Source organism: Pseudophryne corroboree, chromosome 3, assembly GCF_028390025.1.
Source record: "Pseudophryne corroboree isolate aPseCor3 chromosome 3, aPseCor3.hap2, whole genome shotgun sequence".
NCBI lineage: Eukaryota > Metazoa > Chordata > Amphibia > Anura > Myobatrachidae > Pseudophryne > Pseudophryne corroboree.
In genome coordinates this window covers 230,083,049-230,110,700 of record NC_086446.1, presented here as the reverse complement: position 1 = coordinate 230,110,700, position 27,652 = coordinate 230,083,049, and the positions used below count along the sequence as shown (strand labels likewise).

General features: G+C 42.2%; 1 protein-coding gene across 1 annotated transcript; it reads left to right on the top strand.

Annotated features, from left to right (window-relative positions):
- Window positions 1-411: 411 nt before the first annotated feature.
- Window positions 412-27,398, top strand: LOC135057237 (uncharacterized). Its single transcript, XM_063963130.1, has 8 exons — window positions 412-546; window positions 1,217-1,300; window positions 3,018-3,167; window positions 4,459-4,542; window positions 7,391-7,531; window positions 7,677-7,681; window positions 8,555-8,778; window positions 27,379-27,398. Exons 1-8 carry the CDS (start codon window positions 412-414, stop codon window positions 27,396-27,398), a joined length of 843 nt encoding a protein of 280 aa, XP_063819200.1.
- The last annotated feature ends 254 nt before the right edge of the window (window positions 27,399-27,652 follow it).

The window sequence follows — 27,652 nt, the reverse complement described above, 5'->3', positions numbered from 1 at the left end:
AAACAAAATAACCCACCCAAATCTAACTCTTTCTGCACATGTTATCTGCCTCCCCTGCAGTGCACATGGTTTTGCCCAACTGCTAACAAAATTCCTATTGCGATCAACTTGGAATTACCCCCCATGTGCACTGCAGGTGGTGGGGCAGATATAACATGTGCAGAGAGAGTTAGATTTGGGTGGGTTACTTTGTTTCTGTGCAGGGTAAATACTGGCTGCTTTATTGTTACACTAAAATGTAGATTTAAGTTTGAACACACCCCACCCAAATCTAACTCTCTCTGCACATGTTATATCTGCCCCCCCCCCCCTGCAGTGCACATGGTTTTGCCCAACTGCTAACAAATTTGCTGCTGCGATCAACTCTGAATTACCCCCCTATACACCATCACAACATCTCATCTTTTATCAATGTCCCCAAAGTATTCCTGGATATTTCTGGTTCTGTTGAGTCTCGGCTCCACCATCTATTCCCAAAGCTGCAAATGGCTCCATCGCCAACAGGGACATGTGACCAAGCAGATCCTACAGAACTTCAACCAGATGGTGGGTTCCTTACTCTCATCCTCTCTTCTTACCAGACAGTTCTTTAATCATTCTACAGTTGAAAGAAAACTTACAAGCATTAAATCTTAGTAGTCCTTTCTTGCACTTGATTATGTCACTTCTATGGGCCTAATGCAGACCTGATCGTAGATGTGCGAAAAAACGCACATCTGCGAACAAAATCTGTGACATGCGGGGGCACACCCAGCACAGGGATAGTCTGCCCCGCAGGAAGGGTCCTCTCCCCCACCCTGCAGACGTGCGAAAGCATCACAGCGGCAATGCTTCTGCACCTGCCGAGTAGCCTAGCTGCGGAGGCAGGCGGCTACCTGCCATGTTTAGGGTTCAGCGGCTGCGTGTGACATCACGCAGACGCTGTGGCAACACCTGCTTTGTCCAGACCACTCCCCGAAAATGCAGCCGCAATGCCACCGACATGCCCCACGACCGCCTCTTCCTTTCAATCAGGCAGAGGCGATCACACCAGTGAGATGCCAGTGCGGTTGCTGCACATGCGCACACAGCACAGGGCTTTAGCCTGCGTACACTGCCGCTGCAGCGACCAGGTCTGAATTAGGCCCTATATACGTAACATGACAATGACACTATGCAGCAATGTAATATACAGACATGATCATCTTCATCAGATCATTTGTATTGTTATCTTTAGCTTCCTGCTGAGAGGACACATGAAGTTTGCTTAGAAAACATTACTGAGCTTGCTGATATAGATTCTCTGTATGACATTTCACAGGTAAGTAGAATCAATATTCTTGTCTGTACTGACATACAGTATAACTTTATGTTGGTATATTTGACTCATTAAGAATTAATTATATTAATGCAGAATGAACCCCTAGTTGACCCTAATTATTTACTCGTCCAGGTGGCCTGATTCTGAGTCGCATTCAATTCTTGAACAATTCTGTACACCGGCTGTGCATAGGGGGTCATTCATGCGTTTTCGCACAGCGGGCGAATAGGTACTAACTGCGCATGCGTATGCACCGCAATGCGCATCAGACAGCAACAAAGGGCAACGCCAGTCAGCTCCGGAATGGTGTGAAAAATTCGATTGCATGGGCGTTCACAAAGTGATTGACAGGAGGAGGCAGTTTGTGGGTGGTACCTGACCGTTTACTGGGAGTGTCAGGGAAAACGCAGGCGTTCCCAAGTGTTTTCAGGGTGGGTGTGTGACGTCAGCTCCGGCCCTGATCAGCCCATTCTGAACACACTCTAGGAGTAAGTCCTGGGCTGCACACAGACTGCACACAGTGGAAAAATCATTAGATGGTGAGTGAGGCGTGAACAGATTTGCAGCTGTCCGCTGACTGAGGGTGTTTTTAGCAGCTCGGCGTACATATGCGATCGCACACTTGCACGGCGAATATACATTCTTCTTGGGTGGTGACTATCTGATCGCAGGACAACAATTTTAGCAGCCCACCAATCAGATCTGAATGACCCCCATAGACGTTGGATGGGAATATTCGCATGTATTCTGAGTCACAAAGATGCAGAGATACGACAGAAATAGATGGCCCCTCAGTATACCCCTAAATTCAACTAATCATTTTACAGTCTGTCATTGAAATATGACAGAAACTGATTGGTTGGTACCTTATTTCTCGACTTTATCTCTCCCCAATATTTGATAAATCTCACCTTCAGAATCAGGCCCAGTATGAGTAATTATATCAGTGTGCCTCTCTGGTGAGGTCTATCATAAATTAAGAAAATGTACTACAAGTACTGTATGTAATAAATAGATTTAAAACAGATAGAATCACTGATTTATGATATAAAACAACAAATTTGTGAATTTTATCACCTGATGAATATCTTCACTCAATGAGTGGAAATGTGACAGGGAATAGTTGCCAATTAATTCCAGTGTGGTAGAAACTGAAATCTACAGTGTTAAAACACTGATATCCTAAATGGGTTGGGAATGGCTTACCGGTGGCCGGGATCCTGGCAGTCAGCATCCTGATGCCAGGATCCCGGCCGGCAGGGGGTGCAAGTGCAACGAAGCCCCTTGCGGTCTCGTTGGGCTCGCCATGCTGCGGTCTCGGTGGCGACATTTCCCACTCTATGGGTGTTGTGGACACCCACAAGTGGAAATAGTCCCTGCTAGTCGGCATACTGACTGTCGGGATTCAGAGCGGGCGGGATTTGGGGGTCGGTGTTGTGACCAACTACATCCCTCCTAAATAGCATAGGACAAATATAATGAATAATTCATTACCAGAATACACTTGTAGAACATCACACACAGGTATCATAAAGTAACATGTAGACTTTCTATGATCTGACTGTGGTATTTGTATAATACTCTAATTCACCTGAAGGACAGGATTAGAACAAGAAGTAGAAAGTAGTTTACATCAGCGGACAGACGGTTAGTAGCTTCCCTGCAGATAATAATTGGAATCCAGTTCTTGCAAGATGATAATATATTGAACTTCTAGGTGGAATCTGCAGCCATTGCTGTGTGTGAAGTCTCCAAGCAAACTGTCCAGTTCTATAGGAAGCACCAGGAGAAACTTGGATGCCAACAGCCGGCCTGTGATAGGCTGCAGGACCTGCTGTATTACCAGGCAAATCAGCTGGTTGACTGCGTAAGTGACAAGTCATACCTCCCAACTTTTAGTAGCTGCTATTCGGACTCCATTGTGCGGCGAAGCCACGCCCACCTGAAAAGGAGGCATGGCCTTGGTAAAAAGGGGCATGGCTTCATGACAATGGCGATGCCGTCTGCCACGCCTCCCATATTCATCACAGTGGGGGCCTGGCCAGCGCTCTGTGAGCTGCTGGCATGCCCCCAGTCCCTCTGTCTCATGTGAATAAACGCTGTGCGCATGCACACAGCTTTTATTCATTGCTGCTCTACTAAGTAGGGCAGCGAGTGCAGGAGCCTCCCAACTGCCCCCCCCCCCCCCCCACACACACACACACACACCACGGGACACTGCTGCAAAAAAAGGGATTGTCCCGCGAAAAGCGGGACAGGTAGGAGGCATGTACAAGTGAATAGCTTGTACTCTGAACGTTACAACAGGGCTATCTTAACATATGGGCACACAGGACAGTTGCCCATGGCCCCACAATTCTAGAGGCCTTCAACAGTGTCGGACTGGGGCATGTAGGGCCCACCGGGGGAATGCAGTGGTAGGTGCCTATGATAGGTGTGTGGCCAGTCTGCAGAGGGGGTGTGGCCTGCCACCTCATTGGTTTGACTAACCATTAGAGAGTGCAATGTCTGGGCCCCTTCATAAATATATACAGTGAATTCAGCTGCTGCATGCATGATAATGTACCAGATTAATAACAGCAATGCGCTGTAGAAAATACGCCATAGTCCAGTATAATGTAACATATGTATAATGTATAATTCAAGTGCACAGTCTGGAACCTGATCCTTAGAGCAGGAGGTGGGGCCCCAGGCAGTAGGGCCCACCGGTGGTTTCTCCTGTACCCTTGTGGGCCAGTACAAGCCTTGCCTTCAAGCAGATGCCCCCAGTGTTTTGCGCTTCTGGAGCTCTTTGGAAGGCAGGTAGATAATGCTACCTGGTTGCTCTGATTGTGAATTACACACATTCAGAATGGACTGAAAAATTCTCTACTTGCCTCCCATATTGCAGCCAGACGGTGAATAGCTATCAGCATGCAGATTGCTAGATGGCTGTAGCTATCCACCAATCTGAGTGCTGACAGCCATTCACAAAGCATGTGGAGAGAAGGTGTGGGACTGCAGGAAGGGTAAGTTCTGATTTTGTTTTTGAATATATTTATTCCTGTGAATTGGTGGATAGGGCCGCAGTGGATTGCGTTTCCCAGAGCCTACAGTACTGTTAAGACAGCCCTGCTTTACAGGGTTGAGATTTATAAAGATATTTTCTATCTTATCAGATCCCAGCGACAGCAGAAAACCATCTCTTTGTAGAGGGGATATCACAACAATTCTACACACTGGAGAAGATCATACATGACCAGGTAGCATGCCTTTCCTTTAATCCAAATACTTTACTTCACCACAGAAATCAGGGGAACAGCCTGGGATCTGATATTGAGAAATGTGTAGTTTGTACTGAACAGCAGTAAGAGTAAATTAAACATTTCTGAACAAATGTTAACATACAGATGATTTCTATGCAATCAGTGCTGGCGCAGCATGCTCAGCAGAGCATGCAATGCAGTGAGGCGCTGGGCTTGAGAGGCGCTTTCCCCACTAAGTTACCCTGCTGTTACTGCCAACTGCTGTTGCGTCTGTCACACCGTCTGACAGGCAGCGGCTCCAGCAGCGTGAAGCATGGCTCTCCTTTCCTTCCTCCCTGGTGAATCTGTCATGCTGTATGAAATGCAGAGGTGCTGGTAGCTTGAAGCGGCAGTGCTTCAGTCTCCACTTAACTCCCTTATCTCCCGTGTAAGTACAGCACACTCCCCCCTCTCTCCCCTCCTCTGCTGTGGGCATAAGTGTAAGGGGCACTATATGTAGCACTACTACTGTTATGTGTAAGGGGCACTACTGTTGTGGACATTTTGTGTATAAAGGGCACTGCTATTGTGGGCATTATGTGTAAGGGGCACTACTAATGTGGACGTATGTGTATAAGAGGCACTACTGTGGGCATTGTGTGTAAGGGGCACTACTGTGTGGTGTAATGTGTCTAAGGGGCACTACTATGTTGTGTAATATGAATTAGGGGCACTACGTGCGGCGTAATGTGCTACTGTGTCGTGTCATTTGCATTGGGGGTACTATTGTGTGGCCACACCCGTTTTTTATGTATGGGAGGGACGGTGCATATTTGTAGTTTGCAGGTGGGCACCATACATCCTAGCACTGGTCCTGTATGCATTTTTTTCTAGAAAATATACTTATCTGGTAGCAGTTGTAATTACAGAAGCTGAGATTATTTGTGGTATGACTATATTATAACAAACTGCTTGTTTAGGAAAACTATGATCTATGTTGGTCACAGATTAATGGGATTCTGTTGCTTAACTAGACAAGTGATAGGACAACTGTCCAATTTGTTGGAACAAGTAGATTCTGACTAAATAGTGCTGGGTAGGCCCGCCATCATTGGGGTGCTGTGGGCACAATTGTCCCGGGCCATGCCTCTCTAACAGAGAAGAGAGGGCCCGCGCCACTCATGCTGTCCGCCCGCCGTGATGCTCCGCCCACTTTTCATGACCGAGTTCTGGCACTGTCACAGGAGGGGGAGAGGACGTTGCAAGCTTCTATTGTAAACGTCCCTCAGAGGAGACAGTTATTAAAGATACTAGAGGAGGCACTTTGACACTTTAGCTGGTTGTACCCCTGAAGAAGGATTGATACAGAAAGTGGATGTTCGGGATGGCACCAGTGTTCTGTTTCTGTACTAGCATCTTGACGATGAGCATACGCTGAGCCTTGCATTTGCATTTATAAACGTTTGACATGGCATATGGAGTAAAAGCTTTTGAAAATTGAGCAGTGTGTTGGTTCTGTCCATGCTACTAACCTGGTGCTGTTGGATGGATATGAGTCTCTCTCTCTCTCTCTCTCTCTCTCTCTATATATATATATGTATATATATATACTGTATATATATATATATATATACGGGAACAAACAGGCGGCACTCAGAGCATATCTTTAAAGGGTAAAATGCAGTGACTTTATTGTCAGTGGAGACATCTACGTTTCGGGGATGCAGCCCCGTCGTCAGGATAAGTGCAAATGAACAAAATCAATGTATAAATACCTTATTGTCGGAGGGACTACTCCCGCCCGTTCAGACCATGCCGCCTGGATCCCGGTCGTGTCGTGCCTCCTAGCCGGAAGTTACGCAACGCCGGTCCGACCAGCTGACGCGCTGACACTGTGGGGGAGATCACCATGGTTACGTTGCGTGTGCAATGCTGCAGAATTGTGAACGAAAGATTAGCAGAATTGCGAATAGAAAATTCTTAGCAGTTTCTGAGTAGCTCGAGACTTACTCCTACACTGCGATCAGCTCAGCCCGTTTCGTTCCTGGTTTGATGTCACAAACACGCCCTGCGTTCGGCCAGACACTCCTGCGTTTTATCCTGGCACGCCTGCGTTTTTCCGCACACTCCCAGAAAACGGTCAGTTTCCGCCCAGAAACACCCACTTCCTGTCAATCACACGCCGATCACTTCAACGATGAAAATTCTTCGTTCTGACTTGAGTAAATCTACTAAGTTTTGTGCTAAAATAATTAGCGCATGCGCATTTTCGCCTTAATCGCTCCGTTGCGAAAATCGGCAACGAGCGAACAACTCGGAATGACCCCCATACTTAGCAAAAAATATGATAAGCCTCCAGGCCTCTTCAAGGCGTCTCTGTTACTGGCGGTCCCTAATACTAAGTATAAGTCCAGAGTGCGGACCCCACAAAGCTGGCTTAGGCCCAACCACCCCAGGGCAGCACACCATTGAAATACCAAAGTGTTAATATGTGTTAGTAGGAGCTATGTATTAAAAAGTGGTACAAAAATAAGGGTGTTAATAAAACACTCAAAAGAGTAGTGTTAGTGGAAAAATAAATAGGAGTGTTACAAAAGTGATAAATAAATATTATGGTGTGCTACCCCAAGGCAGCCTGGCCATTAATATCAACTGGATATATTTGTCCGTGTTGATACTGAAATACCTGAAAACCTAGGGGCCCGACCATGGGTTAATACGGCCCTGAGTTAATGGACAATTTGCAAAGAAAAAAGTATATGATTTCTAGGTTACTACTCAGTCTTATTCTATCCACATACACACAATACACTCTCATTCAACTTGTCCCTTCATATACTGTAGTTTTCACCATTTTATCTCCCAGGGTAACACTGAATGTGTGCAGAGAATCATTAATACTGAAATTAGGAGGAATCTACAGCTTGCAGCTCAGCTCTCCTCTCGCATGAGAAGACGACATCTTATGAAGACGCTTCTGTGGCTGCACGACCCTATTTACCAGCAGGTTCAGTGACCTCACACACTGTACATTGGATTTTTATAGTGCTTTTTTTTTGTGTGTAAATTTATGTAAAAACTTTTTTTTTTAGCAAACAAAATTTTATTCCATATTTATGTATTTATTACAATTTTGTATTGTTTATTTGTAGAGCAAGTAAAAGGTGTTTTTTTAATTAAACAAGTTGGCAATTCCGTTCATTTGATGCTTCCAGTTGTTAATAGTTTTGTACAGTACATAATGTAGCACAGGTCTATATATGTATGTTGGGGCTGAAGACTTTTTTAGGGGAGCTGATGTATACTAAAGGAATATAATTCTGTATCTATGTATTCCCTTCATACTTGTCTACTGTAAATAATGAGGAATGACTGTATTCAAATAATCCTATTAAGGGATTTTGGACTATATTAAACTCATTTTGCAGGAAATCCCTGAAAACCCTGCAACTCGCATGTGACACCACGGGAGATTTCTACCAGGGGAGCCCATGAAAATCTAGCAAATCGGAATGCGAGTTTCATTACATGTGAGTGCTTATTTTAAAACAAAGTAAGCCATTGGTCCACAAAAGTCACCTGAGTTGTACCTCGCTGACCCTATATTAGTAGCACCTCTGCCATATTGCTCTTTAGGGTATATGAAGGAGACAGAGGGTATATGAAGGAGACAGAGTAAGTGTGGATGTGCTTCATGAGATTGTGTTTGGAAGGTGGCAGCATGGCACTGAGGATGAGAGTAGGAGGTGAATGAGTTAGGAAGAGGAGGAGGAGGAGGTGAGAGGGACCCAGCCTGAGGTTGAGGAGGAGGGTGATGAGGAGGAGGAAGAGTCTGCTGCTTCGGCCCCAGGGAAGACAAAAACAAGGTTGAATGTGCGGTTAACATATGAGAAGATCTGTGCACTGGTGCACGCAAATGTGCCAGTGCATGGTAAACTCCTTGGACCAGAGGCACATTGAACAACCCTGGCCCGCAAGAGGCATTATGACAAGGCATCTGTGATGCTGTAAATACAGTGAGCTCTTGCAGGTGCTCACTTGAAAACTGCAAGAAGAGATTTAATGATGTAAAGCAGGGGCTGAAGACTAAGTTAGCAAAGGAGCTGCAAGAGTCTCACAGGATAGGAGGTGGCCAAGCAGGCCAGATCCATTATACAACCTTTGAGGAGGTACTTAAGCAGGTCATACCACCTGAAATACTGCCAGACAACCATATAGAAGATATGGACCATCCATCATCACAAGCACAACTTGGTGAGTAACCAAACATTTTCTTTTCTTTTAACAGTGCCAACCTAATTCAGTCTGACTTTAGGCTTTCATTCAGAGCCAAATGCAGCCGTGCATCTGTATGCAGTGGCTGCATTTAGCGGGTCTGCGCAAGTACACCTGCCGTAGTGCGCGTGCGCAACTCTACATCTTGCAGCTGCATTCTTTCAGGATGTGGCTGCAAGGTGATTGATAGCGGCGGGTGGTTTTTTTTGAGGGGGCGACGTCTCAGCATTACGGGGGCGTGGTGGCCAAAATGGGAAGGGTGTCAGGTCCGTTGTCAGGGTGGCTGATATTGATATTGGGTGCAGACACTCCAGAAAAAAAAAATTACGCTGGACCGCTGCACTGGCAGGGGTCATCCTATAATAGATGCATCTGCAATTAAATTGTGGATGCATCGTGAGGTGGCACCACACATGCGGGGTGGCCTTACCCTGTGCTGTGTGCAGGGCTGGTGCTAGGGTGTTTGGTGCCCCCTGCAAACTATAAATTTGTGCTTTCCCATAATTTGCAAAGGGACAGCGTGTGCTGAAAAATGGGGTGTGGTCTCACAAGGAAGGAGCGTGGCCACACAATAGTACCCCCATTTAAAATGATGCCACACTGTAGCTCAATCTTATTCACATTACACTACGCCTAGTAGTGTTGCTTATACACAAAATGCCCCCCGTAGCAGTGCCGCTTATACACATAATGCCCCTAGTAGTAGTGCTGTTTGTACACTTAATGCCCCCTGTAGTAGTGCTGCTTACATATAACGCCCATGGTTGTAATGCCGTTAACACATAATGTCCCCTGTAGTAGTGCCTCTTACATATAATGCCCCCTGTAGTAGTGCCGCTTACATATAATGCCCCCTGTAGTAGTGCCGCTTACACATAATGCCACCTGTAGTAGTGCCGCTTACATATAATGCCCCTGTAGTAGTGCCTCTTACATATAGTGCCCCTGTAGTAGTGCCGCTTACAAATAATGCCCCTGTAGTAGTGCCTCTTACATATAATGCCCCTGTAGTAGTGCCGCTTACATATAATGCCCCTGTAGTAGTGCTTCTTACATATAATGCCCCTGTAGTAGTGCCGCTTACATATAATGCCCCTGTAGTAGTGCCTCTTACATATAGTGCCCCTGTAGTAGTACCACTTACATATAATGCCCCCTGTAGTAGTGCTGCTTACATATAGTAACATAGTATCTGAGGTTGACAATTGTCCATCGAGTACAACCTATTTGTGGTCTCCTATGCATGATGATTTGACTAAAATTTCTGACTGATGCTGCTGTCAGCCGTTGCATTTTATCCCTATTTATAGTAACTAAAATGCATGACTATGCACCATACCCCTGGATATCCTTATCCATTAGGAATTTATCTAACCCATTCTTAAAGGTGTTGACAGATTCCGCCATTACAACTCCCTCAGGCAGGGAATTCCAAACACGTATTGTCCTTACCGTGAAAAAGCCTTTACGCCGTATTGTGCGGAATCTCCTCTCCTCTAACCTGAGCGAGTGTCCACGAGTCCTCTGTGTTGATCTAACCAAAAACAGGTCCCGCGCAAGCTCTGTGTATTGTCCCCTTATATATTTGTAGATGTTGATCATATCCCCTCTCAGTCTCCGCTTTTCCAATGTAAACATGCCTAGTCTTTCAAGCCTTTCCTTGCATTCCATCATCTCCATGCCCTTAATTAGTTTGGTCGCCCTCCTCTGAACCTTTTCTAGCTCCAGGATATCCTTTTTGTAGTACGGTGCCCAGAATTGTACACAGTATTCAAGGTGTGGCCTAACTAGTGATTTATATAACGGGAGTATAATACTCTCGTCCCTAGCATCAATACCCCGTTTCATGCATGCTAATATCTTATTAGCCTTTGCTGCAGTCCTACTTTGGGTACTACTGCTTAGTTTGCTATCTATGAGGACACCTAAGTCCTTTTCCAGTACAGAATCCCCTAATTTTACCCCATTTAGTAGGTAGGTGTAATTTTTGTTCTTGTTACCACAGTGCATTACCTTACACTTGTCTGTGTTGAAGCGCATTCTCCATTTGGCTGCCCATGCTTCTAATTTAACTAAGTCGTTCTGAAGAGACTCGGCATCCTCCTCTGTATTTAAAGCCTTACACAATTTGGTATCATCCGCAAAAATTGACACCATGCTCTCTAGACCTTCTGTTAAGTCGTTAATGAAAATATTGAACAATAGCGGTCCTAATACTGAGCCTTGCGGCACACCACTTAGCACTTCAGTCCAAGTTATTTATTTATTTATTTATTACCAGTTATTTATATAGCGCACACATATTCCGCAGCGCTTTACAGAGAATATTTGGCCATTCACATCAGTCCCTGCTCCAGTGGAGCTTACAATCTATATTCCCTATCACATGTACACACAGACACATTCACACTAGGGTTAATTTTGTTGAGAGCCAATTAACCTACCAGTATATTTTTGGATTGTGGGAGGAAACCGGAGTACCCGGAGGAAACCCACGCAAGTACAGGGAGAATATACAAACTCCACACAGTTAGGGCCATAGTGGGAATCGAACCCATGACCTCAGTGCTGTGAGGCAGTAATGCTAACCATTACACCATCCATACTGCCCAAGTTGAAAAAGATCCATTAACCACAACGCGCTGCTCCCTATTATCTAACCAGTTTTTGACCCAAGTGCATATTGTGCTTCCTAGCCCTGATTCTTGTAGCTTGTAGATAAGTATCATGTGTGGTACAGTATTGAACGCTTTGGCAAAGTCTAAAAAGATTACATCCACGTCTTTACCCTGATCTAGGTTTGCTCACTGTTTCATAAAAGCCAAGTAAGTTGGTTTGACAGGATCTGTCCTTCATAAACCTATGTTGATTCCTTTTAATGACCTTATTGACTTCAAGGAACTTCTGAATACTATCTCTTAGAATACCTTTCAATACTTTCCCCACTATAGATGTAAGACTAACTGGTCTATAATTACCTGGTTCAGCTTTACTTCCCTTTTTGAATATAGGCACTACTTCCGCTATACGCCAGTCTTTGGGAACCATACCTGATATAACTGAATCCTTAAAGATCAAAGATAGCGGTTTTGCCAGTTCAGAGTGAAGCTCCATTAGAACCCTTCGGTGAATACCATCGGGCCCTGGTGATTTATTAATCTTTAAATGTTTTAATCGGTCACAGACTACTTCCTCGCTTAAATAAGTACCTATCAGTGGGATATTCTCATTATTGAGATTGTGTGTCAGTCCCTGAATTGGGTCCTCTCTAGTGAATACTGTTGAAAAAAAACTCATTTAGTGTGTCCGCTATGTCATTATCATTTTTGCTTAAGACTCCCAACTTGTCTTTTAAAGGGCCTATACTCTCCTTCTTTAATCTCTTGCTATTAATGTATTTAAAGAATTTTTTGGGATTCGCTTTGCTTTCCTTTGCTACTAGTTTTTCAGTTTCTACTTTAGCCACTCTTATTTCCTTTTTGCAAATTTTGTTACATTCCTTATAGTGCTGAAATGACTCTGCTTCCCCATCAGATTTGTATTTTTTAAATGCTCCCCTTTTCTTGCCCATAAATTCCTTAATCTTTTTGTTAAGCCACATCGGTTTATGATTTTTATTCCTTTTTTTGCTGCTCATAGGAATAAATTTGAGTGTATTTTTAGCTAGCAGGAATTTTAATACCTCCCATTTCTCCGTAGTATTTTCTCCTAAAAACAAACCTTCCCATTCAATATCCCTGAAAAATACCCTCATCTTTTCAAAATTTGCTTTGCTAAAGTTTAGAGTCCTAGTTGAGCCAGTATAGGGCTGTTTATGGAAACTGATATTGAATGTGACCATATTGTGGTCGCTGTTTCCTATGGGTTCCCCTACTATAATACCTGATACCAAATCCCCATTGTTTGTTAATACCAGGTCTAAGATTGCATTGTACCTAGTTGGTTCCTCAATTAGTTGGACTAAGTAGTTATCATTGAGTGTGTTTAAAAACATATTGCCCCTAGCAGTATCACATGAATCGTTTTTCCGGTTTATCTCTGGATAGTTAAAATCTCCCATCACTACTATGTCTCCTACTCTTGCTGCTCTTTCAATTTGCTTATATAACAATTCCTCATCAGATACGTTGATACCAGGCGGCCTATAGCATACACCCAATGCTAACTTTTTTATTCCTTTTTCACAGCATGCCATTTCTACCCATAATGTCTCGACAGTGTCTACAGTCCCCTCCTGAATATCTTCCCGTATATCAGGTTTTAAAAACGGCTTTACGTAAAGACACACCCCTCCACCTTTTTTATTTAGTCTGTCTCTCCTAAACAGTGTATAGCCCTCTAGATTGACTGTCCAATCATGAGATTCATCCCACCAAGTTTCAGTAATGCCTATAATATCATATATATATATATATATATATAATGCACATGTAATGCCCCTGTAGTAGTGCCTCTTACATATAATGCCCCTGTAGTAGTGCCTCTTACATATAATGCCCCTGTAGTAGTGCCGCTTAAATATAATGCCCCTGTAGTGGTGCCACTTCCATATAATGCCCCTGTAGTGGTGCCACTTCCATATAATGCCCCTGTAGTAGTGCCTCTGACATATTATGCCCCTGTAGTAGTGACTCTTACATATAATGCCCCTGTAGTAGTGCCTCTTACATATGATGCCCCTGTAGTAGTGCCTCTTACATATGATGCCCCTGTAGTAGTGCTGCTTACATAAAATGCCCCTGTAGTAGTGACGCTTACATATAATGCCCCTGTAGTAGTGCCTCTTACATATAATGCCCCTGTAATAGTGCCGCTTACATATAATGCCCCTGTAGTAGTGCCGCTTACATACAATGCCGATGTAGTAGTGCCGCTTACATATGATGCCGCTGTAGTAGTGCCGCTTACATATGATGCCCCTGTAGTAGTGCTGCTTACATACATTATGCCCAGACACACACAGATACATACATACACATATACACACACACACACACACACACACACACACAAACAGATATACACACACATGCAAACACATAGAAACAGATATACATGCACACACACAAAAATACACAGATACACACACATACACACAGAGATATACACACAAACATACAAACACATAGACACAGATATACACACACACACACAGATATACACTAACATACATACATACATACATACACGCACAGAAACACACACACATACATTACATACACACACACACACACAGATACACACACACACAGATACACACACACACACACACACACACACACACACACACACACACACACATTACATACACACACTTTCTCTCACTCTCATAAACTTACATTTCACAGTCTAGCTGGCTGGAGCTGTGCTGTAGAAGTCTGGTCCCATGAAGCCCCACCCCCTATGCCCCATGTAGCTCCACCCCTATATCCCATGTAGATCCGCCCCCTGTTCCTGCCGAAAGCTGACACTGTCAGGTGATTGGAAGGCGCTGTGACAGGTGCAGCAGTGGGTAGCAACAGGGGATATCAGCAGGGATGCAGGGCAGGGAGAGCGTCTCTCCAGCATGGAACCTCCCTGCTCTGTATCCCTTTGTGGAGCGGGTAGCTTCAGGCCTGGCTGGGCAGCCCCCAACATGTGAGGAGATGGATGCTGATCTTGCTGCGTCTGCAGTGATCTGCGTCCATCTCTGAATAACTACCTTAGTGTTACATAGTTTTTTTTAGTTTCCTAAAACAAATCGGTAATGTACCTTCTAAATTATAGCCCAATGGTTAGAAGTCACTGATATGTTAACTACAAACTTAATGTCAACTTCCCATCCTGAAATAACTTAAAATCATGCTTCTATTGTTGGGAATTTAATAACTTAATGGAGTCACTACTGAAACAACCTGTGCACAAGCATGGATATCTACCAGACATGCATTGTTAGTAGGGCCACATTACTATGGAAAGTGTAATTTGTATTTAACAAGTATGCTTACTTACCATTAATATCCACTTTTCAGGTCCATCACGTGCAATCCCACTAAGACCGGTCATCATCGAACAGTTTTCCTATAAGAGTAAACCCCCTCAGAGTATATGTGTGCTGTGTCCGGCGCCATCTTCTTGGCTCTATCTTTGGGAAGATGGCACCCATTCATAGAAAGCAAAGACTCTGGCACTGTGCCTGAGTCTTTGCTCTCTAGTGACCAGCATTATCTTCCCAAATATCACTGGGAAGATGGTGCTGGTCATAGATGAGGGACCCGCTTCCTGATAAAATAAGGTAGGAACTGTGGATGCTCTCTCCTGCGCCCCCATCTGTCTCCATGCCACCTACCCCCATGTTGAAATTGTGCCCCCGTCGGGATTCCAGTCAGTGGCGGATCTAGACTTAACTTTTAGGGGGGGCGGTTTAAGAATGATGACTCCTCCCCCTAATCATAGCCCCTCCCACTTAGTAATGCCCTTCCCGTTCGCTTCTAAAATTTCCTATTGTTGCCATTACTAATAAAATGTTGACAGTTAGTGGAGAGAACCCTGCGCACTGGTGATACAGACTGGCGAATCGCCATTCCTTCCATCAGGGGTGGTAGAGGATAAGACAGTAGGGCAATTTAAACATGCATGGGATAGACATAAGGATATTCTTACAAAGAAATAAGGATCAGATAAGGTTAGAGATAAAAATAATGTTAAAAAAAAAAAAAAAAAAAAGGGGCAGACTAGATGGGCTAAGTGGGTCTTATCTGCCGACAAATTCTGTTTCTACAGCACACAGAATGAGCCGAAATTCACATTATAGCACACTGAATGAGCCGACATTCACATTATAGCACACTGTATGAGCTGAAATTCACATCATAGCACACTGAATGAGCCGAAATTCACATTGTAGCACACTGTATGAGCCGAAATTCACATTATAGCACACAGAATGAGCTAAAATTCACATTATAGCACACAGTATGATCCGAAATTCACATTATAGCACACTGAATGAGCCGAAATTCACATTATAGCACACTGAATAAGCCGAAATTCACATTGTGGCACACTGAATGAGCCGAAATTCACATGATAGCACGCAGAATGAGGGAAAATTCACATGATAGCACGCAGAATGAGGGAAAATTCACATGATAGCACGCAGAATGAGGGAAAAATCACATTATAGCACACTGTATGAGGCAAAAATGACATAGCACACAGAATGAGGCAAAATTCAGCCAAATAATGCAGGGAGAAGAGGGGGGGGGGGGGGGGAGAGAAATGGGAGACACACACACACACACACACACACACACACTCACACACACACACACACACACACACACACACACACACTCACACACTCACACTCATACACACTCCCACGTCATAGATGGAGGCCGGGTCCCGCCGCGGTATTGGGAACGGGGTGCAGAGAGGTGCAGCGCGGCGGAGGACGAAGACAGAGAGAGAGCGTCCTGACGCGCGTACAGGAAGGAGGGGGCGTGGTCAGAACAGAGGTCGCTGTACACGCGTCAGGACGCTCCTCTCTCTCCTCGTACCCCGCCGCGCTGCACCGCTCTCCACCCCGTTCCCTATACCGCGCCGGGACCCGGCCTCCATCCCGGTGCCGGTATATGTAGGGGGGCGTTCGCCCTAATCGCCCCCCGCTAAATCCGCCACTGATTCCAGTGCCGTCATTCTGACAGCTGTCGAAATTCTGGGGCCGGTATTCTGACTGCTGGGATCCCGAACACCGGGATCCCAACTACATACCGATCTGACTGTAAGAAGTAGAAGATAGGATGAAAGTAAAGAACCCACCAATTTGTTTTTGAAGTTTTATAGGATGTGCTGGGTCACATGATCTTCTTGGTGATTAAGCCTGATAAGGAGAATTGCTTTTTCCTCTTTCTGTTCCTATTCCTTGTTTGTATTATATTGCTATATTTCATATTTTCAAAGCAAATATAGAATTTTAACCATAAGGTGATTTATAATAATTAATAACTAATGATGTACCTTTTAATAACATACTCACAAAAGGTTGTAAACTACAAATATACCTTTAAATCATTAGGAATATTCTATTCATGAAAGGATGCACGCCAGTCATAAAGAATGTAAAACGTAAGAATGTATTTCCATGAACAATTGATGCTCATAAAACAATATTTGCACATTGTAAATAACCATACAATATTTTCACAAGTTTAAACTATATAAGAAAGAATAGTATGAAAGGCAAGTGTGAGAAGTGTATGTATGTGTGTGTATATATTTATTTATTACTGGGGAAATTTAATTTCATGCACTACAGCAAATCGCAGACTTTTGCAAATCCTAGACTTATTGACAAATGCCGGAGAACTTTTATCTGAAGAAACATCTAAAGGGAATATAGATTTTGGGTTATGTATTTGTGTGTGTGAAAGTGAGAGAGTGACTTATGTGGGGATGTGTGAAGGAGGTACAGCATGTGCTCTGGCCACATGTTTCCTTTGTATAAACCACATGGGCCACAAGCTAGACTCCATTTTGGGAAGCTCCCATGATTCCAAAGTCTGCAACACATGGTTCAAAAGGGGGTGGAGAAAATTCCCATCAGCAACCATCTTGGTAAAGTATAAACTTACAGAAAGTGTAAAATACATATACGCTGATTTCACTATCCATCTCTAACAAATGTATCCACAGTTAAACATCAATACCATACCTCAATAGCCAGAACATATTGTATGCTTGCTATGCTATATAATGTAGCCAGTAATTATGTTCCAATCTTAGTCTACCTTAGAAACAAACAAATCCTCCATTGCACTAGATTATTCATGCCTAGAACCTTCCACATTCCAATCTAAATAATTATATTCCACATTTCAGGAATCCACTCAGTATATTGCATACTGTCCATGTTATATGAACCGTCACAAGACTAGATATACCACAAACACAGCTGGTCTTGTTGGTGGGGCCATCTGAAGCCCCCTTGAGTGGGTGGTGGAAGTCCTTTCTGGGTCCAGCTATGAGGATTCTTTCTTTACTTTTAACACCCCTTAGATTTTGATGAGGATTTTTTTTTAAGGAATTGGTTTTGCATACGTCTACAAAACTTTGCTCAGTTTCTCTTTGTATAAGTTTGGGTGTTAGGGTAATAGGTGATCATGTGTGTATTATTATTAATTATTTTGTATTATATGATTTCTGGTATGTGGTATAGTTACATTATAAAGCCTGTATTCTTTTTTGGCTGATGAACTATGTTGTTTTTCCTTTATTTATTGTATATTATTGTATTTTAAATATTTATTTATTTATTTATTGTACTAATGTTTATTTTGTATATTATGTTGCAAATCTTAATAAACAAAACAAAACCACAAACACATAACAATATCTCATAATTGGACCAGCACCGTTAACCTTAAAGCCATCCGTTTTACAGAATAACTATTCTTTGCCATTAACCAATGTGTGTTCAATGCTTGAGTTTCCAAGTAACCTGGTGATGAAAGGTCCATGCTTCTGAGATAGTGAATGATCTCTGAGCTATGTCTACTGCAGTGTGAGAGAGAACTCTGGTTTGAAAAGGTATACTGTGCCTGTGGGTGGGTGTGTCTTCCACAGGAAGTGGGTGGACCTGTATTGTCTGTCTTAAGGCCATGTGAGCTATCTATAACAGTCAGCTGGCCATGCTTGTTAAAATGCTAATTAGACCAGGCCACAGTCTGAGAGCCCATGTCCACATATGTGAAAGCTGTTTAACCAATTTTCCACTGTCAAAAACCAAGGGCCTAATATATGTGAAATATACAGTGGGGCAAAAAAGTATTTGGACAGCCACCAATTGTGCAAGTTGACCCACTTAAAAAGATGAGAGAGGTCTGTAATTTCCATCATAGGTACACTTCAACTGTGAGAAACAGAATCTGAAAGAAAAAAAAACCCCAGGAAATCACATTGTATGATTTGTAAACAATTTACTTGTATATTCTTGTGAAAAATAAATATTTGGACACTTACCAAGCAGCAAGATTTCTGGCTCTCACAGACCTGTTACTTCTTCTTTAAGAAGCTCTTCTATCCTCCACTCATTACCTGTATTAATGGCACCTGTTTGAACTGGTTATCTGTATAAAAGACACCTGTCCACACCCTCAAACAGTCGGACTGCTACCTCTCCACCATGGCCAAGACCAGAGAGCTGTCTAAGGACACCAGGGACAAAATTGTAGAGCTGCACAAGGCTGGGATGACCTACTCGACAATAGGCAAGCAGCTTGGTGAGAAGAGATCAACTGTTGGCGCAATTATTAAAAAATGGAAGAAATACAAGATCACTGACAATCTCCCTCGACCTGGGGCTCCATGCAAGATCTCACCTCATGTGGTATCAATGATCTTGAGAACGGTGAGGAATCAGCCCAGAACTGGTCAATGACCTCAAGAGAGCTGGGACCACAGTCACAAAGGTTACCATTAATAACACACTAAGTCGTAATGGATTCAAATCCTGCAGCGCCCAAAAGGTCCCCTTGCTTGTGCCAGCACATGTCCAGGCCCATCTAAAGTTTGCCAGTGACCATCTGGATGATCCAGAGGAGGATTATAATGTGGTCAGATGAGAGCAAAATCAAACTTTTTGGTATAAACTCCACTCGCCGTGTTTGGAGGGAGAAGAATGATGAATGGCATCCCAAGAACACCATACCCACTGTGAAGCATGGGGATGGAAACATCATGCTTTGGGGCTGCTTTTCTGCAAAGGGGACAGGACTGATCCGTATTAAGGAGAGGATGAATGGGGCCATGTATCGTGAGATTTTGGGCAAAAACCTCCTTCCCTCAGTAAGAGCATTGAAGATGGAACGTTGCTGGGTCTTCCAGCATGACAATGACCCCTAACACACCACCCGGGCAACTAAGGAGTGGCTCTGTAAGAAGCATTTCAAGGTCCTGGAGTGGCCTAGCCAGTTTCCAGACCTCAACCCAATAGAAAATCTGTGGAGGGAGTTGAAAGTCTGTGTTGCCCAGCGACAGCCCCAAAACATGACAGCTCTAGAGAAGATCTGCATGGAAGAGTTTGCCAAAATACCTGCTACAGTGTGTGCAAATCTGGTCAAGAACTACAGGAAACGTTTGACCTCTGTAATTGCCAACCGAGGTTATATTACAAAGTATTCAGTTTAAATTAATTTAAATTTATTTTCCGCAAGAATATACAAATAAATTGCTTAAAAATCATACAATGTGATTTCCTAGTTTTTTTTTTCTTTCAGATTCTGTCTCTCACAGTTGAAGTGTACCTAAGATGGAAATTCTCTCATCTTTTTAAGTGGGTCAACTTGCACAATCGGTGGCTGTCCAAATACCTTTTTGCCCCACTGTATATGATTAATATTTTACATATCTCTAAAATGGATATGAGGATTTAGCCTGTAACAGAACCATTTGCATCTTTGGGAATAGATGACAGAGCTGAGACTCAACAGGAGTAGAAATATCTAGGAGTACTTTGAATACATTGTTATTGGGGTTTATGATGAGAAAATGTGAAGAAGTCCTGTAATTTTGTTCTGACAATGAGGGTTATTCAGGTTTGTTAGCAGTTGGACAAAACCATGTTGCACTGCAGGGTGGGCGGATGTAACATGTGCGGAAAGAGTTAGATTTGGGTGGGTTATATTGTTTCTGTTCATGGTAAATACTGGCTTCTTAATTTCTACATTGCAATTTAGATTTCAATTTGAAAACATCCCACCCAACCCTAAATCTCTCTGCACATGTTACATCTGCCACCTCTGCAGTGCAACACGGTTTTGCCCAATTGCCCAATAACTTCTTTGGCTTCCTAACAAACCTGAATAAGGCCCAATGTTGTGTAAGATAATGTGCTCCACCCTCACAGCTTCACTCTTACATTCGGAGAAAATTATCAGATGTCAAAAATGTGAAAAGTGTATTCTCATAGTGGGGATCTTCCTCAGTTGTTTTACTTTCCCTTCATTTTTGTTCGATGCCTGTGTTTTTGGAAGAGAGAGAGCTGAGTACGCAGACATCTAGTGGTCATTTTACAAATCTACATAAACACTTGAAAAAAATTCAGTAAAATTAAACTAACATTATTACAGCAAATGAATGATTATATTTTTTATGTGGTCATTGTTTAAAATGTCAAATGGTAAGAAAATATTAATCAGAGGTTGGTAAGAACTGCTGCACTTACAATGTAAATGGCTTCTAGAATTCAGATTACAAATCTAGCAGCAGCAAAATAAAAGGGCAGAATTTTAAAGCCAGCTATACCAAACTCTGAATAATATAATCTTTCCTTTTCAGGTATTGGAAAATGATCAAAATGAAATATTGATTATTTTGCTGTAATAACGCTATTATTGATTTCTCAATTTTGGTCATTCTGAAAATAATTTGTCTTATGTGGTATGGAAATGCATTACTGTGCATGTGGTACTTAAAGTCTTTGCTCTACATCTTACATAGATTGAGGGCAGGTGTTATGAGGGGTATTAGAACTCAGAACATGCCCAACTGTAACCACTTATACAGCCTCCACAACATCTGCCACCGGTAGTGGTAACACATATACTATCACTAGTAATTAAGTTTTTTTTCAACTCTGAAAGTGAATCATTCCCACCATCATATAGTCTCTGCAGACTCCTCACTCACCAGAGCTTCCATCTATACATGCATTAGGTGACACTGCAGCTGGTGAAACTCAGCCTAAGTCAGGCTTTCCCCATGTTCCTCTACTAAATCTGGAACCCCACCATGAAAGGAAACTAACACCATGGAGGAGGCAGGGTTGCTCCTTTAAGCAGGAGCCAACTCCACTATCTTCACTGCTGGCCCTTCAGTTTCCTGTCCTCCCTATGTGCTGTGCACAGCTAATTACTTGGACAGTGCCAACTCAACTTCTCTTTCATCCCCTGACATAAAATAAACTAAAATGTGTTTTCTTTTAAATGTATAACTCCTCAGCGAGATGACAAATGTGTAGTCTTTATGTATTGACAATCATCTGGTCTCACACCATCTTCTGATGTTCTCAAGATTGGTAGTAGATGTACAGAGGGTTGAGATTGCAAAATAACTTACTATCTAGGGTTTATCTTATTTCAAACAATTAGGGAACAAAGATTGTTATCTGAGAGTAATGTCAGGATTCCCATAAGGAGAAATTGGGGGCAGTATACATAGAATCCCCTTTGTGCTAAGTTATATTGGAGGGTGTGGTATTAAAAAAAACTTGGCAGTCAGAATGTTGACAATAGATTGACAGACAAATGTTGACATGGTTAACATGTCAACATGTTCATAATGTCAACATTTAACATGACACTGGAATGTCGGCATACTGTTTATTATTATTTTAGCCTAACCCTAAACCAACCCCTAATCTTAAACCTAGCCCTCACCCTACTCTTACCCTAACCATAAACCTAAAAATAAATATAACACAAAAATGTCATGGTGGCATTTTGATATTGACACATAAAATGTCAACATTCTAAACATGGTGACATTTTGATAATGTCGACATTAATGGGTATCAACATTTTATAAGGTGACTTTTTGTCCACGTTGACATTCTGACTGTCAACAATTGAACCATGTCCCAATTCTGGTGTAGACATTCTGAATGTCAACCTCATGAGTGGATCCCATATTGGAAATGGTAGTATACTGACAGAGGGTAAAGATTGCATCATGACTTACTATCTAGGTTTTATCTCATATCAAACATTTAGGGAACAACGATTGTTATCCAAGATTAATGTTAGGATTCCCACAGAGATGAATTGGGGGAAGGGCATATGGAAACCCCATCATATTAGGATATTTTGGAGGGTGTGGTATAAAAAAAAGTTGGTATTCTGAATGTCAACATGGACAATATAACACCAAAATGTCATGTTGACATTTTGGTGTTGAGATATAAAATGTCAACATTCTAAATAGGAGCAGTATAATTATTAACAAGCCAACAGGGATGAGTAAAGGGTATTCCCCCATCTCCCCAATCCCCTGGTGATGTTGCTCATAGCATAGATTCTACTTAACATTTATCTAGCTGCTTCTAGAAGATAATAGAAATAATCTGATTGGTTGCTATGAGCAACATCACCAGTTCTAAAAAAAAAACCCACCTTAGTAAATTTACCCCTTTGTATCTATTTCAATTATATCAATGAAACACTGTTACTAAACAGCAACTTAATAATATACATTGAATTACAGTACTAAAAAACCTGAATACTTGATATGAAAATCTAGAACTTGTCATATAGTCTCAGTGGGAAGAAACATAGTGACCCTATTAGAGGTTAGCATACATATTAAGGCAGTCTGATAAGGTACAGAAACAGTGTGCAACATTACATCAAGTTATACTTGATTTATTATTTATTAATTACTTCACAGAAAGTTTTGGAGCCAAACAATATATAGTGCATGTCACAAAATGGGGGTTATCTGTGTTTCCCTGCCGCGCATTATCCTACCTCCACCGCAAGCCTGGGTGTCCCGGCGCTTGCCGCGGCGCCTGTGACTCTGTGCCAGTGTCTCTCCTTTCAGCAGTCATAGAGGCCATCTCCGAGCGCAACATGCCAAGGTTCCCGCCACTCTCCTCCATGGTCAGCACCATGACAGTCTCCAGTCAGCTGACATTCCTGGACCCAATCTGGATTCACTTCCGCATCATGTGAGCCATTCATCCACTCAGCTGTAAGCACTAGGTATAAGTTCCAGGTCTCAGCAATGGCAAGCTGTCAGTGCTTTGGTGTCTCTCAGCCTGGAGTGGGCTCCAGAATCTCCAGCTGCTAATAGACTCAGTGCAGTTGTCATCTCACGCACTCCCTGACTCCCTGGATGATTTAAAGGACCATCGCTGCCACTAAATCTCGGCATCTCCAGATTCACTGGAAGTCCTCCAGTGATCCAGAGGGACTGTCCTATATCCCATAGCGGCATTAAAGACTCTGCTTGTTCCTACCAGCTCCCAGTAAAACTGTTGAGCAAGGTAGCGCACCTCAGTGTCCACCAAACCTGCCTCTGCTGTCTAATCGCCTTGCAGCATTAATCAGAACACTGTGCAGAATCACTACATCATAGCACCTGGGAAACCAGCAGTGCTGACACTGCTTTCCACAGTGTTTGGAATCTCCATGCTGCCACAGTTTGCCCAGCATTTCTAAACCTGCATTGCTGTTGTCCTCAGCTTCATCTACTTATTGCGCTGGTGCCATCCAGCCTTCAATGAACTGTCTGCATTGCTGATGTCCTCAGCTTCCTCTACAGTTATTGCGCAGGAGCCAACCAGCCTTCTGTGAATTCCTGCATTGCTGATGCCCTCAGCTTCCTCTACAGTTAATGCGCTGGTGCCAACCAGCCTTCTGTGAATTCCTGGATTGCTGGGTCCTCCCAGCATTTCTTCAACTCACTTGACTTTCTGTTAGGTAACAACCCATTGCACTGGTGGCTCTCACCAGCAGTGTTCCAGTACCCGTAGCTGGTCACCTTTTCTCATACTGACTAACTGCCACATCTGCATGAGCAGGTCTTTCATTAAGCCAGCCCTATTCTGTCCACAGCTCTCAAGACCAATCCCAGTGTCCAGTTCTAGTCCGGGTTCACAAACAACCTCAGCCATGACAGTGATTGAAAAGATTTGAACACACTGGGCTAGATGCATCATCGCTTGGAAAGTGATAAAATGGAGAGTGAAAAATTACCAGCCTATCAGCTCCTAACAGCCATGTCACAGGCTGTGTTTGAAAAATGTCAGTTAGGAGCTGATTGGCTGGTACTTTTTCACTCTCCATTTTATCACTTTCCAAACGATGATGCATCTAGCCCTATATATGTAAACTTAAATCAAAATCTATATAAATGGTGCACTAAGAAATATAGTAACCCAATAAACACTGGGAAAAAATATTTTGGATGAATTGAACACCTTAGAATTTATGGAAAGAATGTATGTTCTTAAGATATGCTGTTGCATTCGTCAAGACCAGGATATACTGAGATATATACTGAGAACGCTATAATTCTATAGTGTCCTCTGATTAAATTATTTAATAATAATAGGAGGACATTATTAACAAAACATTAACATATGAGGAACTAATAGAGACATTCCCTTAATACCCCAGTATCTTTGAAAGGTTCCTTAAGAACTATAGAGGAGCAGGATAATTATACAATATTTCTAGAGTTATTTATTATCATTGAGGAATAGACACAAGATATTGGTGGACAAAAAAAAGAGACACCAGGAGACTTTTCTAATGATAAGAAGAATCCTCAAATAACGACACTGCACCAAGATGAATAAGATAAATAATTCTTTATTACACAGTTTTCAAAATCAATATAAATATTTTGAGTCATTGATCTAACTTTGCTTTATTGCTCCAGACATTTATGTCTGTGTCAGATACACTTCAGCCTGAGTGATAGGTATATTTCTAGTATATTAAGTCTGATACGCAACATTAAGCCTTTCTATAACACAAGATGGCCCCTGTTTTAAATATTCTATCTTTACTGTCAATTTTTAATATTTGCCCACTTTCAATTTCAACTTGGAGAATTATTATATTCATTTCCTAATAAAATGTTAATTTTAAAAACAATCTACATGTGTATTGACCTGTGCACCATAACACTACCGCTTCTCTTTCTGTAAAACAATGTTGTGTCCTAGTCAGTGGTGCTAAGAGAGGGGGCATTATCCAGGCCCAGGTTTTATGGCGGGGCCCAGTGAAGACCCAGTGGGGGGCCCCTGCCCCCCCCCCCCCCCCCCTTACCTGGCAGCAGCATCTGCAGCTGTTCTCCTTAGCCCAGCAATACCCCCTGAAAAGTACCTGGGTCCAGCCAGGCTCTCTACTGCCCTGGTGCTAGTAGAATAATGTGCTCCATCCTCACAGTTTCACTCTTATATACTGAGATGAAATTCAGATATCAAAAATGTGAAAAGTCAGGGTTGGGTGGTTTAAACCAATTTTTTTTTTTTTTTAAATAAAAACACTCTGTTTTCTTTAATATGCTGTTAGAACAGGAACGGACCTGTGACTTATTAAAAAAAAGCCTATTATATTAAAAAAAAAATTAAAACATTTTCTTCAAATTGTTTAATGCCTATGCTTAACTCCTCGTGTGTGTGTGTGTGTGTGTGTGTGTGTGTGTGTGTGTGTGTGTGTGTGTGTGTGTGTGTGTATCTCTGATAAGTGCTTCTGCATTTTCCATTTGGTATTATTATTCAGATTTATTTATTTATTTATAATAAGCCAGACTAATGCTTAACATTTCTTTATATGTATTAATATGTTTACTCTATGTACATGTATTCAGATGTAATAGGAATAATAAGCTGTAAAATATATGGTTTTATTGAAATATGTAAAATAAATCAAATCAAAGCCTAATAACATTATTAATGTTAGAAAGCAATAAAACATGGTTGATTGAGGTTTCTAATGCATGATTAAAAATTTTTTTTCCATTAAAACAGTACTGGAAAAAAATTGGTTTACACAGAAAAAAATGCTTTAAATGATAAAAAGCTTTTTTTTAACTGTTTTTTTAACTGTTTTTCCCCCCCAACCCTGTGAAAAGTAAATTCTTAAGCTGGGGCTCTTCCTCAATTGTTTTACTTTCCCTTCATTTTTATTAGATGTCTTTTTTTTTTAACAAGAGAGAGATGAGTACAGAGACATCTAGTGGTCATTTTATGAATAAAAAAAAAGACTTTGGAAAAACCCCCAGTAAAATTATACTAACATTATTATGGCTAAATAATGTTTTCTTAAATGAGGTAATTGTTTAAAAAGTAATATTGAAAGAAAATATCAATCTGAGGTTGGTAAGAACTGCTGCACTTACTAGTGATATGCAGTGAGGTGAATGGCTGGGGAGGCACACATGGGGATGGGTCTAAATGCTGGGAGCCTGTCTCTGTAACTCTCCCCTCACTATACTAAGCTACAGTATCCTTTGAGTCTGCCTGCATCCATGTGTCTTCTTTTCCTGCTGCTGGCTGAGCTCCCGCTACAGTGCACTTTCTGGACATCCAAGTGTCCATCAGCACACAAGGCCCGCCTCCACACTCAGAGGCATGCCTCTATTAGCTCCTTTTCTGTGCAGCTTTACTGTCTATAGTGTGGCCATGTCCCCAGCTCTGCAAAGCAGTGTCTGACTGTAAAACCGAAGCAGAGCTGTTGCTGTCTCATCTCTAATCTTTGTGCAACTCCAGTTATATCCACAAAGCTGGTGAGGGGTTAAACGATAAATAGGATAACTATAAACAAAGATGTTTATATTATAAACATCTTCTATGTATTATTCTAATCATTTTTATATAAAATCTCTGAAATTTGGCAGGGAGTATGATAGGGGAGGCTCTGCCTACCCTGACTACACGTCCCTGGTACTTACATGTAAATGGATTCTAGAATTCAGATTCCAAATCTGGCACCAGCAAATGAAGTGCTGGAATTCTGAGGCCAGCTATAGGGTAAAGATGGAAGGTTTTCTGGGTACACATCTCTGAATAATATAATCTCTCCTTTTCAGCTATTGGAAAATATTCATAATGAAATAGTGATTATTTTGCTGTTATAACACTATTATTCATTTTTCAATTTTGGGATATGGTCATTCTGAAAGCAGTTTGTCTTAAGTAGTATGGAAATTCATTACTGTGCATGTGCTACAGAAAGTCTTTGCTCTACAGCTTACATGGACTGGAGCAGGTATTATGAGGAGTACTAGAACTCAGACCATTCCATACTGTAACCACTTATACAGTCTCTATATCATCTACATCGTCTGCCTCCTGGATGTGGTA